This window comes from Manihot esculenta, chromosome 15 (assembly GCF_001659605.2).
Source record: "Manihot esculenta cultivar AM560-2 chromosome 15, M.esculenta_v8, whole genome shotgun sequence".
NCBI classification, from domain to species: Eukaryota; Viridiplantae; Streptophyta; class Magnoliopsida; order Malpighiales; family Euphorbiaceae; genus Manihot; species Manihot esculenta.
The window spans coordinates 6,440,932-6,463,030 of NC_035175.2; the positions used below are offsets into that span (position 1 = coordinate 6,440,932).

At 30.5% G+C, this 22,099-nt stretch overlaps 3 protein-coding genes across 4 annotated transcripts; 2 read left to right on the top strand and 1 right to left on the bottom strand.

Annotated features, from left to right (window-relative positions):
• Positions 1 to 1,296: 1,296 nt before the first annotated feature.
• On the bottom strand, positions 1,297 to 9,143 carry LOC110601894 (ADP-ribosylation factor GTPase-activating protein AGD5). The gene is made up of 11 exons (XM_021739283.2): positions 8,852 to 9,143; positions 7,192 to 7,250; positions 6,707 to 6,797; positions 6,006 to 6,060; positions 5,808 to 5,898; positions 5,472 to 5,706; positions 4,747 to 4,966; positions 4,398 to 4,573; positions 3,948 to 4,184; positions 3,799 to 3,857; positions 1,297 to 1,789 (listed from the first exon to the last, which is right to left on the bottom strand). Exons 1-11 carry the CDS (start codon positions 8,900 to 8,902, stop codon positions 1,630 to 1,632), a joined length of 1,434 nt encoding a protein of 477 aa, XP_021594975.1. The 5' UTR covers positions 8,903 to 9,143; the 3' UTR covers positions 1,297 to 1,629.
• Positions 9,144 to 11,861: 2,718 nt separating this feature from the next.
• On the top strand, positions 11,862 to 13,920 carry LOC110600820. The gene is made up of 2 exons (XM_021737708.2): positions 11,862 to 12,134; positions 13,413 to 13,920. The coding sequence occupies exons 1-2, from the start codon at positions 11,993 to 11,995 to the stop codon at positions 13,697 to 13,699; spliced, it is 429 nt and encodes a 142-aa protein (XP_021593400.1). The 5' UTR covers positions 11,862 to 11,992; the 3' UTR covers positions 13,700 to 13,920.
• Positions 13,921 to 15,841: 1,921 nt separating this feature from the next.
• On the top strand, positions 15,842 to 19,367 carry LOC110600876. Of its 2 annotated transcripts, none has more exons than XM_021737782.2 (4): positions 15,842 to 16,057; positions 16,395 to 16,465; positions 18,459 to 18,548; positions 18,816 to 19,367. In XM_021737782.2, exons 1-4 carry the CDS (start codon positions 15,934 to 15,936, stop codon positions 18,837 to 18,839), a joined length of 309 nt encoding a protein of 102 aa, XP_021593474.1. In that variant the 5' UTR covers positions 15,842 to 15,933; the 3' UTR covers positions 18,840 to 19,367. The 2 variants fall into 2 exon arrangements, with proteins under 2 accessions (XP_021593474.1, XP_021593475.1); XM_021737783.2 differs by having other exon boundaries at positions 18,819 to 19,367.
• The last annotated feature ends 2,732 nt before the right edge of the window (positions 19,368 to 22,099 follow it).

The following is a 22,099-nucleotide window of genomic DNA, read 5'->3' on the forward strand; positions in this document are numbered from 1 at the left end:
CAACATATGAATGATTGCTGGCTTATTCTTCAGAATCAATTAAACAATCATATTGAAGAAAACTAGCTTTTATCTTTGGGTGTTTTTATGCTCTGGCATATTTAGAAGGATTGTAACTCTCGGATTTTTCGTGACTCCCAGTTTCATTTTAATGATGTAATTTTGGCTGCTATCAAACAACATGAAGAATTTTTAGAGGCTAGTAATATTGTCTCCTTGACCAATCCATCGCTTTCCACGTCCTCTCGAGATTGCACTCCTCCTCCTCCTTACCCCATGCTTAAACTTAATGTTGATGCTACGACTGAGGCGCTCAATAATAGGGATGCTTCTGTGGTAGTGGATTATGACAGGTTATTTTTAACTCTTTGATCCTGAAAGCTTTAGCTGTTAGGGAAGTATTGTTTTTTATCAGAAAGAGAGGTTGGACAAATTATATTGTTGAAGGGGACTCTTCTACGGTGATTTATGTTTGTCTAGGCAAATCTCTTCCTCTGTATATAAAAAAACGTTATCGTAGACATTGGTACTCTGACTGATTTCTCTTAAGGCATTTCCTTCTCTTTTGTTAAAAGAGAGGCTAATAATTTAGCGCATTCTCTTGAAAAGAAATTCTTAAGTGATTTTAATTTTAGATATAATATTATTTTTTAAACAACTTTATAATGGGTTTACCACGTTGATGGCTTCAATATATTTCATTTTTAATAAAAAAAAAATTAAAATTTTAAATGCATTCTGCAAAATTATGTGAGAATTTAAAATTTTTAAATTAAAAATAATTATTTAAAAAATTAAATTTTTTTTATTTCAAATAAGAAATAGTTAAAAAAGAAATCGATTGAATTAATTCACTTAAAATTCTTAATTCCAAAAGATAAATGAATATGTTGAAATAGGCTAATCTATTTTTGAAAAGAATTAGCTAAGCTACAAGTTCCTCTTAAAAATTAATTGATATATAATTTAAAGAATTTTAATTTTCTGTTTAGAATAAAAAATTTTATAAGTATTGCAGTCAATTAATTTTTATCAAATTTTTTATTAAAAATAAAAAATATATTTCTTTTTTACCTTATAAAATTTACAAAATTTTCATTTATTTTAGAGAGAAATGATCATTTAAATAAATATTATCATAAAGTAAATTTTTTGATGGCAAAAAACAAGCTAACTGATCAATTGTGTTTTTTTTTTTTTTTGCATTAACCCAGTTATTACAATTGTTAATAAAATTGCATATTTTGCTGGGAATTAATAAGAGTACCTAACTGCGTCCAAGCATAGACAGTTTGGTTAAAGGAAACCAATAAACCAATATATAAAAACACTTTCAGTTCTAAATTTTGAAGATACAGACTCGTATAGAATACTTATGTTTTGTTTGAAGATAAGAAAGATTCGAGAAGGTAACTATACGCCTAGAATTGTGAGATCAATCTAAAACCCATCTTTATTACACTAAATACATCTATTCGGACTAATGAGCCATCATTCAAATGTGAATAGAAAAACTGGAACTGCCTCTACAAAATAGTTTACAATCGCCAGTACAGGAGGAAAACTTTTTTCAGGTGTCATCATGGTATTTGGTATAAAAAGGCCATCATTGTCACTCCATCCGAAAATTCAGTGCTTTGAGAACATGCCTTGTGTTAAAGATGAGAAATCATATTCCTTTCCAGATTGTGATGACTTCCCTGATGAAACTGGAGCTCCTGATTGAGGTTTATTAACTCCAGCTGTTACCGCACCATTATCAGGGGTAACCTGCCCCATGGTATAAAAGCTGCAAGAAAGACGTGACAAATAATATGAAAATATTGTATATAACATTAAAATTTGCTAATAAATTTAGAAAAAGGACTCGAACAAACTTATATTGGTTTAATTAGTGATAGACACAACATTTACATTTAAAAGGAGCTAAAGTATACCCCTAACAGGAAAAATCAAACTTCTTAAATTTTTATTAAAAATCTAGGGAGGCTAAATATAACAGTTTATTAAAAAACAAAATTCAACCTACTCCCACTTGAAAAATTAAAATTTCAGGGGGCAGTGGCCCCTGCCAACCCCTCCTTAGGTCTATCATTGGGTTTAATTTGGGGGGGAAAGACTCAGCTTGGGTTCAGAAACCATACGAGTTAATTCATTCCACTACTGCAGTAATCACAGCCCTACCATATGGTAATAAATAGCAGTTACAACCAAAGGGTGGCAAACCGAGATATCCAAGGCAGAAGGTGCCTAGACGTGTGCTGAAGTGATGTGAAGCACATTATATGATGCTTCCAATTCTTTTAGCAATAATATGTCCCCATGTTGTATTGTGTTTGTATGAAGTGAAAGATCAAAGAAGTTCTTTAAAGTAAGTCGAAGCAAACAAGTACTGAAACCTTCCAAACCCACCAATTTAGTGGGTTGAAAAAATAGAGTTTTGAAGGTTTCAATTGCATTTCTTAGAAAACTTTCTCTCAACAAACTCAATGCTTTAAGGATCATACTTCACATCCACAAAACTTCCTCTGAAACATAGTGTTACACACAAATAACATTTATAAATTCATTTATGAACCGAAAAAAATAACTGAAGCGTATATTTCAAGAAACTAAACTGATTAAAAGAACCAACTGAATTCAATATGCAGTTTGGTTCAAGTTATAGATTTTTTCATCTCATTTCAAGAATCAAACACAAATAAATCTCTTCACCACTAACTCAAATCTAGGGGCAATCTCAGGTAAATAACACCAACCCAGCATAAAGAGCACAATAAATCTCAACAAAATAAAATAAAAATAAGAAACAAATCTGAGAAAAATAGGTACAGGATTGATCTTAAGAAAGCAGAACAACAAAAACAAGTATCCAATCTGCCAACAAAACAGTTAAAAACAGATTCTATTGATTGATTTGCAGATTTCGAGAGATTGGAGACAGTGTCATTTAGAGCTAAATGAAATTTGCAAACAGCACTCAACTAGACTCGATTTGTCACTACTGGTGCCCACTTCAATACATAACTCATTCCTCATTCACTAGATAGTAGATGGCACGCGACCTTTGGTGTGAAACCCCTCCGAAAAATTCCCTGTAAAAGCACCTCTATGGCAAAGGAGGAGGTGGGGAAAATGAGTACCCAGGGGAGCCATAGAGAAGAGTTGTGATTGGTAAAACCACAAATCAGAAGGCAAGGCCACAGTGAAAGGAAAAAGTAGGAGGAGAAGTGGCAGCTGTAGAAGATCATATATGAGGAAAGGAATAAGGGTTAGGAAAGGAAATAGGGCGTCATGGTATTTAGACATAAGCAAAACAATATAGCTTTGTGAAATCGGTTTAGCTCAGTTTTTGATAACCAAACTGGAAAACATTAAAATATCAAATTAAACTGAATCTATTAACCCAAGTAACCAAACTGAAAAAGGACCAGATCAATTTGGTTCAGTTTTTCAGATTAAACTGTTTAATGCTCACCCTAAATAACAAGATATGGACTTCAATTTCAGAAAAAAAAAAAAAAAAGATATGAGATATGTGCTTCAGACAATTTAGGCACAAGTCAAATACAATCTGAAGTTTGACTTAATATGATCAAGTCAAGCCAAAAAAAAAAAATAACATCAACAAAAATAGTTCAGCTGACAATCAGAGAGGAGGATTTCTTTCTTTCCCCAGGTGAAATAGCATAGCAGGTTTCACTAATGATGATTTTTCAAACAAAACCACATAATTGTTAATTCATTAATATCATATTTTGCTATAACAGTCCAATTAAAAGGAAAGAAAATAGATACCTAGATGCTGAGTATGGTGCAGAGCTTCCCGCTAAATTTGCGAGTCCAGTGTTACCGGTCTAATTCAAGGGCAAAAAAGTTGAAATGTCAGAAGATCTCTGGATGCAACAGAAAATGGCACAAAAATTGATGTAATCAATAATAGTTACCTGCATGAGTTTCCGTGGGTCCCCTTGCCCAGCTACTGGCATCACTAGTCCAGGAATTTGGTATCCAACATTTGGCCAATTTTGAGCAGGCAAGTTAATACCATTGGATCCAGGATGTTGAATAATGCCAGGAACTGCACCACCTGATTTTGCTGCTGTGGCAATGACAAGGGATTGCTGCTGTGCTAGCATGGCAAGTTGCTGTTGATGCATTGCAAATGGGGATACCATATTGGACTGCAATATATGCAAAACAAAAGTATCATATAAATTGTATTTGTAATGCAAATGTAATTCTCCAGAGAATGCTAATTTCCAATTGTAAACATTTAACTGATGTTAGTTCTGTCAAATGATTTAAGGCACAATTCAGTTTCTCTAGTCACCCAATCAAAGTTCTTGAAGAATATGTTTAAAATAATAATAATAATAAAAATAATAATCAGATACCTTCTCAAAGAGGCTCATAATATCATTTTTTACATCCTTTTGGGGATTCTCTGTCACAGAAGGATTTGTTAATGATGGAGAATCTTTAAAAAAATCCTCAATTCCAGAAGTAGAATTGGTATTATTCTCTGCTACTGTGGTGGTAGAAGTTTTGTCTGTTGGTGCTTCTTCAGCAGCTGCAGATGTTAATTGGCTCAGAGTCAAACTAAACAGCAGTAACAGAACTTCCTAACATAAATCCAAGTGGATTTCTAGCAAAAACTAGATCATGCTACTAAAATTGTGGAAAAATAGCAATAACTGCTTGGATGATCCTATCAAGTGGATCTTGTGCAAAGCGAAGACTTACATTGAAACCCTGCCCATCCATTATCATCATTGGAAGCTGCCTCTGAACCATTTTCACTTGAACCATCGACAGATAACATGTTGAAAAGGTCAGTAGCATAATCAACTTTCGGTGCAGAAGCAGCAAGCACAGCAGTTGCAACATTTGATGTTGATTCAGTTGGCTTCCCTTTAGATTCAATTTTCTGAATAACCTGTTGAGGTTTTGGAGGAGGGATGACCTGTTTGTGCACAAATACCTCATGTTCATATAATTAAGCATTGTGCATGGTTGTAACTTGTAAGTCCTCATCCCTTGTTTCTGTTCTGGTTGGGGAGGGGGGAGAGAGAGGGGGATTTGATCAAATACCTAGAAATGGCTCCACCCTGTTATTCTCTTAATTTCTGTAGCTTCATACGACTTGCAGAATTTATAGTTCTAGTAACGTGACATGTATATTGTCTTGTTAGAGGCAGATCTTATTTGCAAGAACTTAGGAGCAAATGAATGTAAAGGTCCTAAAGGATGAAGTTTACCGATGCTGTAACAAATTCACATACCTGACATGTCAATGATTTATTGTTGTCCATAAAAAAAGTGAAGCTAGTAAGGTCTATGTTGTTTCCCTCTTTCTTTCTTAGTTCATTTGTCTTAAAAATAAAGGGGGGCACATGCTCTTATTCCAAACGTTCATACTTCCACAAACCTTTAATGTAAATATTCAAAAAGAATAAAAAACGAAATACCTGCTCAGTTCCCTTGGGAGGAACGGGACTGCTAATGCTTGCAACAGGAACACTGTCTTTTGAACTTTGTGGTTGAGCATTCTTTTTCTCATCAAACATATTTTCAGAACTGCTGGCACGCTGATGCCCAGTTCTTTCACTGGGTCTCTGCCAATGACCAGAAGATCTTTCATCATGCCCCCTAGGAGGGGATTTTAGTTTTCCATCTCTGGGGACCCATCTCTTCTCTTCATACCTGCAAGACAAATGCAATATTCAGGAGTACTCACTTGGTGCAGAGGGAATGATGATACAAAGGGAAAAGAAGGGTAAAGACAGCATTAGCTTAATGCGTACTTGGCACGAATGAAATTCTCTATCCCAACTCTATCATAGTTGGGTGGTAGCTCCGCTTCCCAGTAACTGTTTGCCTTCTCATTTCCCATTGCTTTACAAAATCAGTACAAATCAGGCATCTTATCAATTTCAAAGGTCAAATCAAACATGATAAGGATACCACAAGCTCATAACAATTGACCAGAGAAACGAGCTTACATTGAATAAATGCAACCTGCTCCGGAAGCCATGTATCAAGGGTTGCAGATCGAACCTGCAGCAAAAGCAAGTAAAGATACTTGGATGCCAGGTTTGAACTTTACTATCAAAACAATTATAAAATATGCCAAAAGTGCTCAAATGGCATGTAGGCAACATTGATCATCTGAACAAGAACAGTTACAATACAATTCGAGTTAAATGGATTCCCCAGTAAGATGACATTGTTATGGAGTGATGTTATGGATAATGGATAGACTAAATCCATAACAGAGATAAATTTATACGTGAAACAATTCATTTATAGAAAATGATGACTAAAAAATCATTTATGATTCACAAATCGTGAAAATGTATAATTCACTTAATTGACATGGCATCATAGATTCATAAATTTTTCTTCCATGTACAATTAATCATCTGTCCTCCACCTTAGAACTCCTTTCTAGGCATTCTCGTAAGATCAAATAATAAAGAAAACTGGCAATTCAGTTGATTCTGCACAAAATGGTGATGTCCTTGTTATTTAGGTTCCTCATAATTAATGTCTACATGCTATTGTCCCAAAATAAAGCTTATTGCATTTACCATCACAAGTCTACACATAATAATTCAATGGAAGTTAAAGGACAGTTTTGTCTTCCATTTAATTCTCCAAGCATTAAATCAAGCATCAAGCATATAGGACAATGAAACATCACCTTTGATATGTGCACACCAAGACTTCTGTGGATCCCTGAACATTGCATGCATATAAAGATACCTAAATTCACACTTGCCCATCTTGGACCTCTGCATTACAAGCAAATTAATATCAGCAATTCAATATATACAACAAATTAGAAATAAGTAACTTGCAAAAGCATGCTAACATATGGTGTAAGTTAAGAGGATAAAAGAACAATATGTGTGAGTTTGGCACTGAAATTTAAACTGCTTTTCTGAAAAAACACAATTTTAGATGTTGCCGCAAAAATCTATTTCTTGGGGTTTTTAAGACCAAAATGTCAAACATATATCAAAAAGATTTTAATTTCGTCTAATCAACATATTCAAAATGGTGTTTTTACTTAACAACAATTATAACAGTATTGAAGAAAATCCTAAGTTATTTCCAAACTTATATGTGTGCTACATATTTACTACAACATGGTCATTATATCCGTTGTATTCTCTATTGACATACTTGGCTTTGCAGTCGGCACATTCTCTATTCTCAGGCAATTTAAGGAGACCTTCCAAAATCTGCATATATGCAAAATGCAAAGCTAATAATTCAATGTAAAAAAGTATACTTTTGAGAAATAATGGAAAACAAAAGCATAAATTGAAATCATGATCCAAGACAATAAAACATGTAGTTAAAATCTAAGGCTATAGCTATGAATACAAAATGGACAGCCATGAACAACAGCATCACAAGACAATAGGTGGTGTGGACAACATCCCTTGCATGCAACTACAAAGGAATGAAGCTATAATAAAATATATATATTATATCAAGAGCACAGAAAGCAAATGATTCATAAGATAATATGCACATTACAGATTTCCTAGTGAGTGGTTGAACCAATACCTAATTGTCTCCAACTAATCAACTTGATGTATAGGCAACAAGAACAAGGTATAACCAAGCATTCCACAAGGGAAAGAAGAATGCTAATAACTAAATTTAATTTAAGAAAGAGAAAAGGCATCAACCTAAAATGTTCTAAACTTGGGTTCAATTAAAATCTAGTCAGTCAACAGCAAATTCATATGTAAAAAGAGAAAACCACTATACAATAGCATAAATGCAGCATTAGAATCAATAAATGCTATTCAGAACTTCAGATTTCCACTATCGTTGATTCGTTCCTTACTTTCTGATAAGATAACTAATGCTTATTTCTAAAACACCATTGCATTTCAGCTGATGTATACCAAAAATTATACTGATTAGATAGTAAAATGTACCATCCATTTCACTTGCTGCATGATAAATAATTTGGTAATTAGCATACTGTATTATATTAAGCCTAGCAGACAGACAACACCTTCAACTTGTCCTGCAGTTAGATGGAAACACCTTATGAACTTCAATCCTCCTATTCCAATATGCCATAACAGCACCCAGGCAAGTGACGATACACAACTGAAAACACTGGCATGTATAATACCCAGGCTATTCCTCTGAAGTCAAAACTTATGTGCTACTGCAATTTATGCATTAGGTGGCGAATAAATATACATACATATATATATATATATATATATACACATATATATAACATGCAATTTTCTTGAGTATGCCATTTTCTACAGATATTACAACAAATATCGATAACTTATAAAATGTAAGTTCACATTCAATATTAGCTTGACATAAGCATAGCTAAAAGTTAAAACAACAATTATTCAGCATAATTACGCATAACAAGTATTTGTTAAAGAAAAAAATCATATATTTGTTGACGTAAGAAATAGCCTTATAATGGCATATTTCACCATTTATCCAAAACTTAAATCTTTCAAAAAGAAGCAAAAAAATTTAACTAGAAACGGGAAGGTACATCAAATTAAAATATAAATCAGACAGAAAACACAGATTCACATCTAAAACACACAGATCAAATCAGGCAAAATTTCAAACCAATCAACGTTCGTTTAGCTCGAGCTTTCCCGAAATTCTCAGAAAGCAAACAGAAAACTTATGAAAAAACGTAGATCAATAGGAAAGTTAGATATTAATCAAAACAAGCCACAAACAAAATGAAAAACTTAGGCATAATCATTTTTTTTTAAATAATAATAATAATAATAATAATAATAAGAAAATAGCGCCAATAAAGGAATTAGATGGGAACCTTTCTGTGTTTAGCATTAAGCTCTTTAGAGACGTTAGCCTTCTCGTTCATGGCGACCGTACCAACCAAATACCAAACCTGAAATCGGGTGAATGAGAGAGAGAAGAAACAAAGAAGCAGCAGGAAAGCAAGAACAGAGAAATTGAGGTCAAATTCGTCTTTTGATCTGTCTCCTCTCTCTCTGTATTCTTTATTTTCTCTCTACCTTCCCTCTCTCCCTCTCTGTGATTATCATGCGAAAAAAGAAAGAAAGAAAAGGAAAGAGAGGTAGCTAGCAGTGTGTGCGTCTCGCCTCTTGACTTTTAAATTTTATTATTTATTTTTTCTTCCTTTGGATTTTCATTTCCTTTAGCTTTTATTTTTCCAAGCGAATAATATTAGACTTGTGTGTTTTATAAAAAATTAACTATTTAATTTAATTTTTAAATTATTTAATTAAAATATTTATTATTTCATAAAATTAAATTATTTCAATTTTATAATACAATATTAATTAATTTATTTTAATATTATATATTTTTAATTATATACATTATCTATAATTTAATTATATTACTACATTCATTTTATAATTTTTATTTATTTTTTTATTATCTTAAAATTATGGTCTATTTTTTAAAAAAATATATAATAATATATAAATTAAATATTAAAACTCTATTTAATTTAATTTAATTTTTTAAAAATCTCTCAAAATATATTTAAGAGGGATATAATTAAAAATTAATAAAAAATTATATTTTTAATGTGTATAAAAAATAAAATAGACAAAAGTTATAAGATGAATGAAATATTTAATAAAAAATTTAGCTTTATAAAATATAAAAATTAAAAATATTAATTAAGTATTAAATTTAAAAAATATATAAATATATTTTTTTTTCTTTAGTTCACATGTTAATGTTATACAATATAAGACGCTTATATAGTAACTATCTAATAGGGAGGAGATACATATAGAAAAGTAGTAAAAGTTATTTTTTTTTTATAAACAAATTACTAATTAGTTATTTTTTTAAAATTTTCACTCACTTATTTATAAGTTATATTTATTTACTTATATAATTTTTATTAATTTATTATATTATATAAAATTGATTATACGATACAACTGTAGTATTATAATTTCTCATGGAGGTGGGGCTGTGTGGTGCTTTAAGGATTGGATTATCTGGACAAAAAAGGACGGTATTTTCTCTTACTGATACTGAACGTAGGGGGAGCCAATCCATGATTCTGACCAAAAGCTAAGACAGCTTTCATTTATTTTCCATAGTTTACAATACACTATATCGCACTTTGCTTTGTGTTCTTTTTTTTTTTTTTTTTTTTTATGTGCATTATAGCGCGTTATGTCCATAACTGAAAAAAAAAAGACAAAAGTACTCGCTTTGGATGCATTTCGGATTTTATATTTTGTTTTGTCATCATCTCAGCAGCATTTCAATGAGTCCCCTTTTACCATGGCATATCGGTTAAAAAGTAAACAAGTTGCCTTAAACATCCACGCCTATTACCCTATCAAATGGGCAATGCCATTATATTTTATTACTCCATAATCATGTCTTGTCTTTGCTTGTATGGAGATATTTTTCTATTTTAGTGTTGGATTACCATAGTTAACAAAACACAATGGAAGTATCTATTCACTTCACAGCCTGTATCCCAATTGCAATCATCTTGCTGCTCTTTAATGTTGATCTTCAGTTGCATTTTCAACATTCAATTTCGGAAGGTACTTTTTCATATTGGGGATATTTTCCGACAAACAAATATATCTTTTATATAGCTTGCTAGTAATTCTTGTTATATGTTCAAATGCTGATCATCTTAAAAATTAATACTAAATAAATTTTAGTAAAATTATATATTCTTATAATTTATAAAATTCTTTCAGCTATTTTTGTTTAGAAACTTAAATAATTAAAGTGCGTCTTTTTAATTTTATAAATTTAAATAAATTATATCTTTATATTAAAATTATATATATATATATATATATATATATATATATATATATATATAATTTTCTTTTAATCAATATGTTTTTATAATATTTTAACTATAAATATATTAAATGACCAATATAGGATAAGAAGGTATAGGTATAATATCAAAAGAGGTATAATATCAAAAGTTAGCTCAAAGAAATATAATCCAGTAATCCAGCTTAGAGAAGTCCAAACTATTTAACCCTAGCACAGTACAATCTGAATCCTCAAAGATATGCTTCTACTGGAACCTAGCTCACTACTGCATCTTCTAGCACCGCCCCACTTTCAAATGCATTGCTTCTTCAAACTAAGTAGCCATCAATAGAAGGAACACAAACAACCTTTACAAAGTACCCCAAAGGCAACAAATAGAGGAGGCATGCTATCTTACCGAGGTTGTAAAATTTTTAGCCAACACCAATATAAAACTAACTGTAGAAGGGCAATAAGATAAACTTACTCGTTATGTTCTCTTTTTATGTAAGGGTAGCCGGTTTTAATTCGGATTGGCTAATCAATTTTTGAAATTACTAATAACGGCAATGCAAATAATTTTGAATATGTTTAAATTCGTATCAAAATAATTAAATAATTTTTCTTTAAATAAAAGTACTAATATACAATTGAGAGTAATATTAAAAAAAAAAACTTTTATCTAGTCGTTGCAAAACCACAATCAATAGGTAAAATCATGGACATATACAAATGAAAAATAGTATAGAAAAAGTTGAGTAGACGTAACTTAGCAAAATTTTGATAGACTAAAAATGATGAGAAAAGGAAGAAATCAAAAGAGACTTTCTCTCAATATAAAGCAAAGAAAAAAAAAAAGAAACTTCATAAATGTTACATTTTTATAAATTTAAGATTTCAAATGTTTATTTTTACGAAAATATAAGTATCAATTGTACGCTAAAAAATACATTTTTTTATTAATTTAAACAAGGAGTTTTTTTAAAAAAATAAATTAAAATGCTACCTCATAAATTTGTTTGTACTTATCTTGAAAAAATCTGAATCTGTCCGACGTCTAAATCGTTTTTAGAGGAAAAACCGTCAAATTGGAAAAATCGTTTCGGGCAAAGGACTGAAACGGAGGAAAAGCATATGCTACGCTGTAGAATTGCAATCCCCCAGCCATTACAAAATGACTAGTGCCATTAAAATGGGGGAAGCTTGTAACCTGAAAGAGCGGGATCGTCGGGATTACAAGATTGGATGGATCCTATCGAACCTCACCAAATTCGCTGTCGATTCCAACGTCAACAAAGCTCTCAAAGGCGTCACTTGTTAGTTATCTCTTTCTTTCTCTTTATTATGATAGAACTGGAAAAATTCTAACTTTGAATTGTTTGATTAAATCCGTAATTAAGAATAATTAGGCTTCCAAGTTGCTATATGGTACTAGTTCTCCTTTGAATTTGTACGTTTAGGATGATATTTTTGCTTAAACTTTTACCCAAAATTGGTTTGGTCGATAGGATATTTGCCTTCTTCTCTATTATGGTTGGAAGTAGTAAGTTTTTGCTTGACTTGTAATTCACTAATGGCCTCCTTGAGAAGTTTAATCACTGTTTATGACTTTCTGCATATAGAATTGAACTGGAACAGCGTCATATGGCGCTTTCTGAGGTCTCACGTTACACAATCAAAATTACATCATGCTTGACTCTGAAAGTTGTAATCACCTCCTTTTGCAAGCTAAGGAATACCATTTTTAGTTGACAGATATGTGAATTGCATAGTTGAATTGCTAATACTTTCCAAGGGGATGCCTGCAAATTTGGATTTCAGGCGCTAAACTAAGCAAAATTCCGCCGTGGAAGTATGTCTACAATGTTCTAAAGTAAATGGAGAGGCTGTTACTTTCTGTGATCTACAAAAGGCATAGCTGTTTCCCTTCTTTTGCACTTCTTATTACAATCCAATTATTTTTTTTTCTCGTCATTTATTTTAATTTAGCCAGTTGCCTTATCTATCGTTTGCTTTTTATTCAGTCCCATTTGTGTAAGCACTTCTTTTTTTCCAATAGCCTGGGGGAGAAGTGATATAAATTCATGGAAATGTTCAGTTTCTGAATAGAATTGACTGGGCCTTTTTTTTCAAATTTTTTTTATGAAGTAAACCTTCTACCTTGAAAATAAGGAGGGATAATATTAGATGGATTTCTTTGTAGCATATGCTATAGGTTTTTTTTTTTTTTTTGGTCGAAGCATATGCTGTAGGTTGCCATGTTAAAAGTGTGATATGGGTTTACATTTGCCAGTTAGGAAATTTTCTGGCTCTGCTTAGCTTGAATATTTCATGACCTGCACAGGCTGAAGGCTTTGACCATGAAAAATTTCCTATTTTGGATTAGCCTCTGCAACATTTTGAATGTTCTTAGTTACACTTTAGATGTTGATGAGTTTGACATTTTTCAAAAAATTTATTTTTGTATAATCTGCCTATTCATCTTCGTTCACCTAGATTTTAGTTTAACATTCTTAACAGGGTCCAACCATGCACCTTTCATTTTTCTATTTTATGATTCCTCCATTCATTTTCAATTGTACTCAATATTCTAGGTCATCAGAAACTTCATAGGTTTGTGCAAGAGAGTTTGCAGAATCCACCAACTTCACTTCTCTTGAATAACTGTAAGAAACCTGAAGTTGAGAAATTAGCAGAGGAGATGCAAATGAAAGTAGAAGACATGCTGGAAGATATGGTAAAGTTAAGGCAGCAAAATGAGACATCAGCCAAATATATGGAGGTAACGGAACCTCTGAAGAAGGGACCAAATGAAGACAGCAGAAAGTTTAGTGTTCTGAAACCTGAGAAGAAGAGAATTTTCATTCGTTCTAGGCTTTAAAGTAGATTGAATGATATCAAGGCCTGAATCTTAAAATGGCCAAACCCTGAGCAGACTGCTGGTGATAAGCCGGAGGAAAGTGAGGATGACGTCAAGTCATCAATAGCTGCATTGCACCTTTGCATGTTGTTCTTAGTAGTGCTATGGATGAACAATGCATAGCTGTACCATCATTGGAGTTTGTATCTTTTCCTGTATAAAGGGTTTGTCTTTTACATTGATGTTTCCTCTCTTCCTCAGGCCCTCTTTCTAACTATTTGCTTGCTTCTTTTTTTTTTTTTTTTTTTCTTCCCTTCTTCTGGTTATAGTCAATCTCTATGTTATTTTCTGAGATGCCCTTATAATTTTGATCCAATACCATGCGTTCTCTTTTTATCAAAAGTCTTATTATTTTATCATTAAATTTATTATTATACAACTACTACTAAGATGAAGATTGAAGAATGTCGCCAAGTGAAATCACGGCATAGAAGGCTCTGATTCCTTTATGAACTTCAGAGATTGTGATCGGAAGATTACAATATGAGCTGACTGGGAGTGAAATTGAAGCCTATGGTTATGGTGGTCTTTTAACAAAGAGTTCACTAACGTAACACAACCTTGTACGAAAAGATAAAAGTGCTGGAGAAAGTATGATGTCTAAAATGCCAAAACAGCAGGTATGCAGATTAGGACTAAAAAATGTTGCAAAAGTAGTAGCATAGCAGACAAAATATAATTCTGCAGAATCATTTTAAAGAGAGGATTTCGTGAAAGAATTGGATGCAAGAAAAACGTCAAAAGCGGAATGGCAGCTTTGTTCAGTAAAAATTTAAAACGAAATTGTCAAATTGCTAGTGTTTTTTGGACACTACTAGATTTTTATAGTTTAAACCCTCAATTGAGACAAAGAGGTTGCCGCACTGAACTCTGCAGATGCACACCTTTATTTCGCCATCTTTAGAATAAAAAATTTTGCAAAGAATTTAATTTAATTTATTTTTTTTCATAATTATCTTGTTTTAAGTAATGAATTCAATTCCTTTTAATTTAAAAAAAATATTTAAAAAAAATTAAAATGTAATTTTGCAAAATCTTTTCTTCCAAACGAGGGCTAGGGAAATACTTTTCAAAAATATATTTTCTTATTTATCTAAAAGTCAGTTTTTAGATTTTAATTATTTTATTCATACTAATATATATAAATTTATTAATTTTTTATTCTTTGAATTACAATTAAAAAAATAAATAATTAAATTATTTTCTTAAAAAATACTTTGTATGGAAATCATTTTTTAATAAAAATTATTTTACACCAAAAATATTTTTATATACAAGGTATTTAGCACAAATGAAGCCTTATTTTAAATTAATTAATGTTAAAATATTTTAAAATATTATAATTTTATTAATAACAATTATAAAAGAATAAATTATATAATTGAATGTGCATTTCATATACCGATTAATTGTATATGATTGGAAAAAAATCAATAAGTATGAATATACAAAATTTTCTATTTTATTATTTATATTATTAAATCTAAATATAAAATGAAATGATAAATAAAAAATATAGATAATTTAATTAAATTGAAAACATAGTATTCTTTTATTATATATTTTACAATATCATCTTTTTAATTTTTTTTAAAAATATTCTTAATTTTTAAAAATAATTTATAATATTATAAGTTGAAAAATAACTACAGCAAGAAAAATTAAAATTACATACATATACTTCGTGGCTACTTTATTATTATTATTATTACTATTACTGATTAATGATGACATAAATTTTTAATTTTTTTTTGTAAATAGACCTAATAAATTTAGTATTTAAAATTATAATATTAAATAAATTATATATTATTTTTAGACTTTAAAAATACCTATTAATTAGATTACAATGAAAAGAAAAAGATAAAAATTCAAAAATTTGTAAAAAATAAAATAAAATGCTAAATGGAGAACTTATGTGGAAATATTTGTTATATTTTTTTTCTTTTTAAAGGAAAGTTCTTTATTGGGATAGCTATGAGAAATTCTTATTTAAATTTAGTTAATTAAAAATTAAAAATATAAATATATGAATTATAGAAATTATATTATAAATTATTAATATATATATGTCCAAAAATTTATATAATTTCTCCACCTAACAGTGTTTGTAAAAAAAAGTTAATTTCTCTGTTCTTCGCGTTTCTCTCACTCTCGCAGATCCTTTCATTTTCCACTCTGCAGGCTAAACAACCATGGCAGCATGGGCGGTGGCGACTCGTCAAACCGCGAATCTCTCTCGCCTTTCCTCTCCAAGAGTGGCTTCAGCTCCTCAAGCCGCTTCACTCATTCATCGGCGCGGTCTAGCCGGTGGTGGCGGTAATCTTCTCTATTCTCCAGATTAGATCCATAATTTCTCTACGTGCATTCTCTGACTTCCATATACCTGCAGTTATTTCTGGGGAATCCAAAAGGTTAAATTTCGACAGCTAATGTTCTTGTTTTATTTCATGTTATTTTCCCAAATTTACCTAGCAGGTAAAAGTTGAGATCAGTGCTAAAACCATATTTACAATGGACGATATATGCATTTTGATTGTTTTTCTACATTTGCCTATATTAACTAGGTGAAGGGGGAAAATGGTTGGAAAAGTTGAAGGAAAATTTTTCTTTTGGATTTTTTGTTATTAATTTTGTTCGTTTAACTTGCATGCAGATCACCATGGACCTCCCAAGGTCAATTTCTGGCAGGACCCTATGAGCCCATCTAAATGGAAAGAAGAGCATGTGAGTTATTTCTTTTATCTGTGCAAGTTTTGCTCGTTTGATTATTTGGATTCTGTTAAAAACTTGAAATTATAATATTATACTTTTATTAATTTGACTAAACTCTAGCTTAGGCTATAACTATCATAACAGTTTCATAATTTGGTTTTATTGCTATAGTTTGCTCTCTTCCCAGAGTTATTAAGGCAAAAGGCAAGGCAATGGCCTTTTTTAGTGAGGCGCCATAGCTTATACATATATATAAATATACAAATCATAATAAACCCTATTATTTGCACTATATGTAATATAGGAGAAATAGAAAGTAGTGTATACCTGTATTTCCAGCTTAAAAATAAGAGAAAAGTGAGACTGTAAAATTAAAATTTCTTAGCATAAGCAATAATGCAAATATTAATAAGAGTTATTCAATCAATTAGTAGGATATTTAAATTCTAGAAATAATATTTAATTCATGAAGAAAATATAATTATATAAGCTAAAACTATAAAAACTAAAAATAAGTCGTAACTATTTAAATGCATGAAATACATAACATAACTTCTAACTAAAACTACTCGTCATCAAGATTTCCAAAATCATCTCCTTCATCTTGAACAGTCAACCTCTGAATTCTTCCTCCTCTTTTTCATCATCAACTTGCAAAGAGGATGCACCTTTCTGTGAACATCGGGCCCAGAAATAGTGGAGTTTCCAGCCAGTGTTGATCTGATCTTGCATACAACCTTGATTCATAATGAGATTCAGAAATTCTAGCTACCAATAGCTTGGTGGTTTGCTGGAGTCTCCAGCAGCTAGTGTCGTGAAATGGAAAGGCTAGGTTAGGGTTCTTCTAATGCTTGTTGTCTAGAAAAAATGAAAGAAAAAGGAAAGCGGATGTTATTTGTTTGTGGTGGCGCCTCTATCACCTGGTACCTCACGCCTTCAGGCCCAGGGTGCTTGCCTCCCAAAAGCTGGACACACCTCATCAAGGCGAGATGGCAATGCCTCGCCTTGTACAATGCCTTTTAGTGCCTGTAACAACAATTTCCATTCCCTTAAGTTTATTTAATTATTATTTTCACTAAAAGTCCCAAGTTCGAAATTGGTTAAAAGAGTATGTTTTTGTAGTCCATTAATTGAACGAGGTAATTGATGTTTAAACTTTGTTCACTAAACCAAATTTTTGCCACATATTTCTTGTCTGTGAACTTGCTATAGATGTGCAGAACTTCATAGATATTATCTTATTGTACCAAATTTTGCCATGACAAGAATGCGTTGACTTGGGTTTAGATTGTAATTCTTATTATTATCATTTTAAATAAAAGAAACCAATATGTGTCAGTGTTGTTTCTTTTTGTTATTTCGCGTGTGTTTGTGTGCAAGGGAGATAGAAGCAAGCAAAGTTACTTGTCTTCCAAGTTCCATATATATCATCATTCTAGCTGGATTATATATTAAGAGTGTTTGCCCAATCTAAGATATCGTTTTGTGAGGTGATGTGTTTGACCTTACTTGAATCAAGTTTTCTATCTCTGAAGTAGTGGTTGGAGGAAAAGTAGTACAAGGATAGAACTACATTCTCCTTGCTAAAAGTAGTTATACGCACTGATATTACAGCTCCGTTTCTTCGCGAAGAATAACTTGTATTTGAAAATATTTTTCTTGTAAAATAACTTCATTTTCATTGTTTGGTTGCAATATTAAATATATCATACGTTGATAAATTTATGTATAGAAAGTTTAGTGGTATTGATGAGATTTTCAATGTCTTGAAAATGACTTAATTTTCTCTCTTGCTAGGAAAGTATTTTCTATTAATTAATTTTCCTACGTGTTTTAAATGTCTAAAAATGCAGAAAATGTTTTTTTTTTGTCTGAAAAATATTTTTCATGACACAAAGAGCTTAATGCATAAAGATTTTTTAGATTTTGGAATTCTTTGTGTTGCATTTTTGTCTTATTAAGTTTGTTCAATCTTATTCCTCCATGATTTTATTTTCACCTACAGTTTGTGATCGTCTCTTTAACTGGATGGGGATTACTCTTCTTTGGAGGTTACAAATTCTTTACTAGAGGCAAAGCAGACAAAAAAGAAGAGGTACTTCATCACTGCTACATGGGATTTGATATATAAATTAATTCCAATCATAATTGAACATGTTTACTTTAACTTCGTTGGCAACATGATAGAATGTACTCACCTCAAAAGCCTCTGCCAATTAGTGGGGTCAGCTACCTGAATTGTTTTGTCATTCGTCTCGCATGGGACTATAGTTTTTGTTGGGGCTTTCAAATACTGAATTTCAGATTAAAGTTATATAATTAGTCTTATCATAATCATGGGAATCCTTGTTCTGTGTTGCAGAAGGTCGGAGAAGCAACGCACTAGGTTTGGCACAGTGCCCAAATATATTTAGAAGTAAATCTGGGATGAGGATGATTTTCATTTGTTGTTAAGACCCTACAGTTTTGGACAGTTCTTGTTGCTGTCATGATATTGGACATAACTGGTACCTTTGCCTCCATTCTACATAATAAGTGGGACACTTTCTAGCTGACATCTTGTTAAAGCTTCTCTTGCAGATAAATATCCATCATTGCCGCATATGGGTTTGTTAGGTCTCACCTACCGACTGCAGTTTGATCTTCTGTATGATAATGCTCCATGAACTCACAATTTGGAGCTTTTCTTGCCTTTGCCGCTTAAAATCTCGACTTTGACATGATGAGAAATTCTCTATTAATCTTGACGTTGATGGCCATAAATCTTGTCCAAATAATAGATTATTTAGAATTTTCATGAATCATGATATACCAAGAAGTTACTACTATATCAATGTCCATCTTGTGACAGCCTTGTTTGTCCAACGGTCCAACGTGTTTTGCCTGCTGCAATTATTATCATAATATTTTTTTTTTCTCGAGTATTGTGGTTACTGCTAATAACAGGATACATGACCAGGTAATAGATATTTGGGCTGGAATAAACTGGCCGCCTTGTACTATCCACAAAGCAAGATAACCAACAATAGATGAAAGTTGAAACTCAAAAAAAAAAAAAAAAAAAATAAAGCATTAAAACAGCCATTCACTAGCGACCAAAGGACAATTTAAAATTGAACGGCTGCTTGATGATTGTTTAGTTCGTCTAAGAGCTATGAACAAAACGGAGCTCACATAAGAAAATTGACAAAACATTCTAGCAAAATAAAATTTAAAAAGATATATACTAATCTCTCATTTGATATGGATGATTTTACACATAGAAGTATATCTAAAACATCCTAAAATCATATTAGGAAGTTATGAGGATGCACATATTCTATTATAGAGGTAAGAGTTGGGCATATACATGAAAAACATTTGGAGAATTCCATAAAATAATATTTAAGAAAGAAATAAATGCAACTGAAAAGGTTGAAGAAGCCTCACATAGGCGTGAAGTATATCACCTCCTGCCCACCAGAGGAAGGCTCCCATCTCGACAATTGGTATTAGTACAACCAGGAGCTGCAACGAAGCATCAATCAATTTTTAGATTTAAGAATGAGAGGCACAAAGATAATACAATATAGAAAAGCATAAAGATTAAGCTAATATATCCAAAACATTGCAAATAGTAATTAATATGAGACAACTCTATGCAAATTAAGTATACAACCAATTCTGCTTTATTTTCTATTTTTATATATGAGACACAGTCTAAATAAATTTTTGAGATACATCGCACTTAATTTGAGTTATTATCAAGTTAATTCAATTATATTAAAATTATTATAAACATTTAATTTGAGTTATTATCAAGTTAATTCAATTATATTAAAATTATTATAAACAATGTATAGAATAAAAAATAAAAGATGCTTGCGATATGATTTAGATTTAATATTATTCAATCAGCCTTGTGAATAAATTTTAATTTGGACCCATAATAATATTATCTTGTAAATTTATGAAAGCCAAGCTTGACATCCATTATCATTAATTAATTTTCAGTTACATCCTTAATTATGTTTGCATTTAATTTTGGTTAATAAATTTTTTTTAAAATAAAAATCGGGAATGAAATAGAAATTAAAAATTGAAGGAGTGGAATCTAAAATCTCTCGAGTTTTATTTTAAGGATATCATTTGAAATATATTTCAAACATCATGATTGATCAAAAATTTAATAATATATAGTTAGTAATAGCAAAAAAAAAAATATAAGTAGTAAAAAAGGGGTTACATTCAGTTGCATACACTTAAAAATTAAATACATAATTTTAAAAAAATTAAAATATTATATATCGAAATTAAGTTAATATATCCAAAACATTGCAAATAATGACTAGTATCACACAATTATATACAAATTGAGCAGATAACTGCAATTCTGCTTTATTTTTCAATTTTATAAATAAATACAGTTGAATAAATTTTTTATAAATTTCCGCACTAAAATTTTTGTTATTACAAATAATTATTTTTTTAATTATTTGAAACACTTTTCAATTTTTAAAAATTCAATAAAAAATTTTAAATTTTAATTTTAAATTTTTTAAATTTTAATAAAATATTATTAATTAAAACTCCACATAAAATTTAAATAGTTTTATTTCACCCTCCAACCCTAAAATTACATGTGTTTTGATCGACGATCAGGATTAATGGGTTTCTTGCATATGTCATCATGGAGAGTATTGTTTAAGATGAAGATTTGAAGTTGAGAAGTCATGGCAAAAATCCTAAATTTGGGAAGAATCTATATTACTGGTTTTGAACAGTGTATCTTTGCTTCCGTAGTTCAATGGAAACCAAGCAGAACTTTCAACGTGGCTGTGACGGTGGAACACTAGAAATATTCTAGTTTCCCTTTTCCTTCTTATTTTCAATACTAAAGCTTCATTGCTAATAAAAGACCCATGGAGGAATTCATAACAAAATCTAAAGACCTCGGGGCCCAGATACAAATAAACCAACATACTAAAACCCAAACCTAAAGATCCAAAGCTGACCCAGAAGCCACCAACCCATCCCGATCCCTGTCACTCAGTGATTAGCCCCTCCATGCCAGCATATAGAAATTGGCCACGTGCACTGCGAATTACTTGGTTACACCATTTCGTATTATTTTTGTCCAAATAAAAGCTAATTTATAATTACTTACTAGTTATTAAATAAAAAACGTTATACGTTTCTAAATTTTTTGTAATTTTATTAATTTATTTTTATTTTAAATTAATCAGTTAAAATAATTATATATTTATTAAAATAAGCTTTTTAATTTTCTATTAAATAAAATATTGAAAGCAAATGAATATATATATATATATATATATATATATATATATATATATATATATATATATATATACATATACAATTTAGTCATATAATGTTTCTATGTTATTATTTTTTATCACTTTTTAATACACATGCTTTTTAATTTATTTGGTCAAAATTAAAATAAATTAAATAAATATTTTTTATAAAAAAATTAAATAATTTAATTTTATAAAATATAAAAATAATTTAATTGGATAATTTTAAAATAAAAATAAAATAATCAATTTTATAAAAAATACAGAGATCTAATAATAATTATGACTTAATAAATATATCACAATAATACATATTATAATATTACTTATTTTTAAGCTAATAATA

Coding starts and splice junctions, on each gene's coding strand:
- LOC110600876 (XM_021737782.2), top strand. CDS start 15,934: ATGGCAGCATGGGCGGTGGCGACTCGTCAAACCGCGAATCTCTCTCGC. Junction 16,058..16,394: donor CGGTCTAGCCGGTGGTGGCG/GTAATCTTCTCT, acceptor ACTTGCATGCAG/ATCACCATGGACCTCCCAAG. Junction 16,466..18,458: donor CTAAATGGAAAGAAGAGCAT/GTGAGTTATTTC, acceptor TTTCACCTACAG/TTTGTGATCGTCTCTTTAAC.
- LOC110600820 (XM_021737708.2), top strand. CDS start 11,993: ATGACTAGTGCCATTAAAATGGGGGAAGCTTGTAACCTGAAAGAGCGG. Junction 12,135..13,412: donor AGCTCTCAAAGGCGTCACTT/GTTAGTTATCTC, acceptor TCAATATTCTAG/GTCATCAGAAACTTCATAGG.
- LOC110601894 (XM_021739283.2), bottom strand. CDS start 8,902: ATGAACGAGAAGGCTAACGTCTCTAAAGAGCTTAATGCTAAACACAGA. Junction 6,061..6,706: donor TTGGTGTGCACATATCAAAG/GTGATGTTTCAT, acceptor CTTTTGCTGCAG/GTTCGATCTGCAACCCTTGA. Junction 1,790..3,798: donor GCACCATACTCAGCATCTAG/GTATCTATTTTC, acceptor TCTTTCTTGCAG/CTTTTATACCATGGGGCAGG.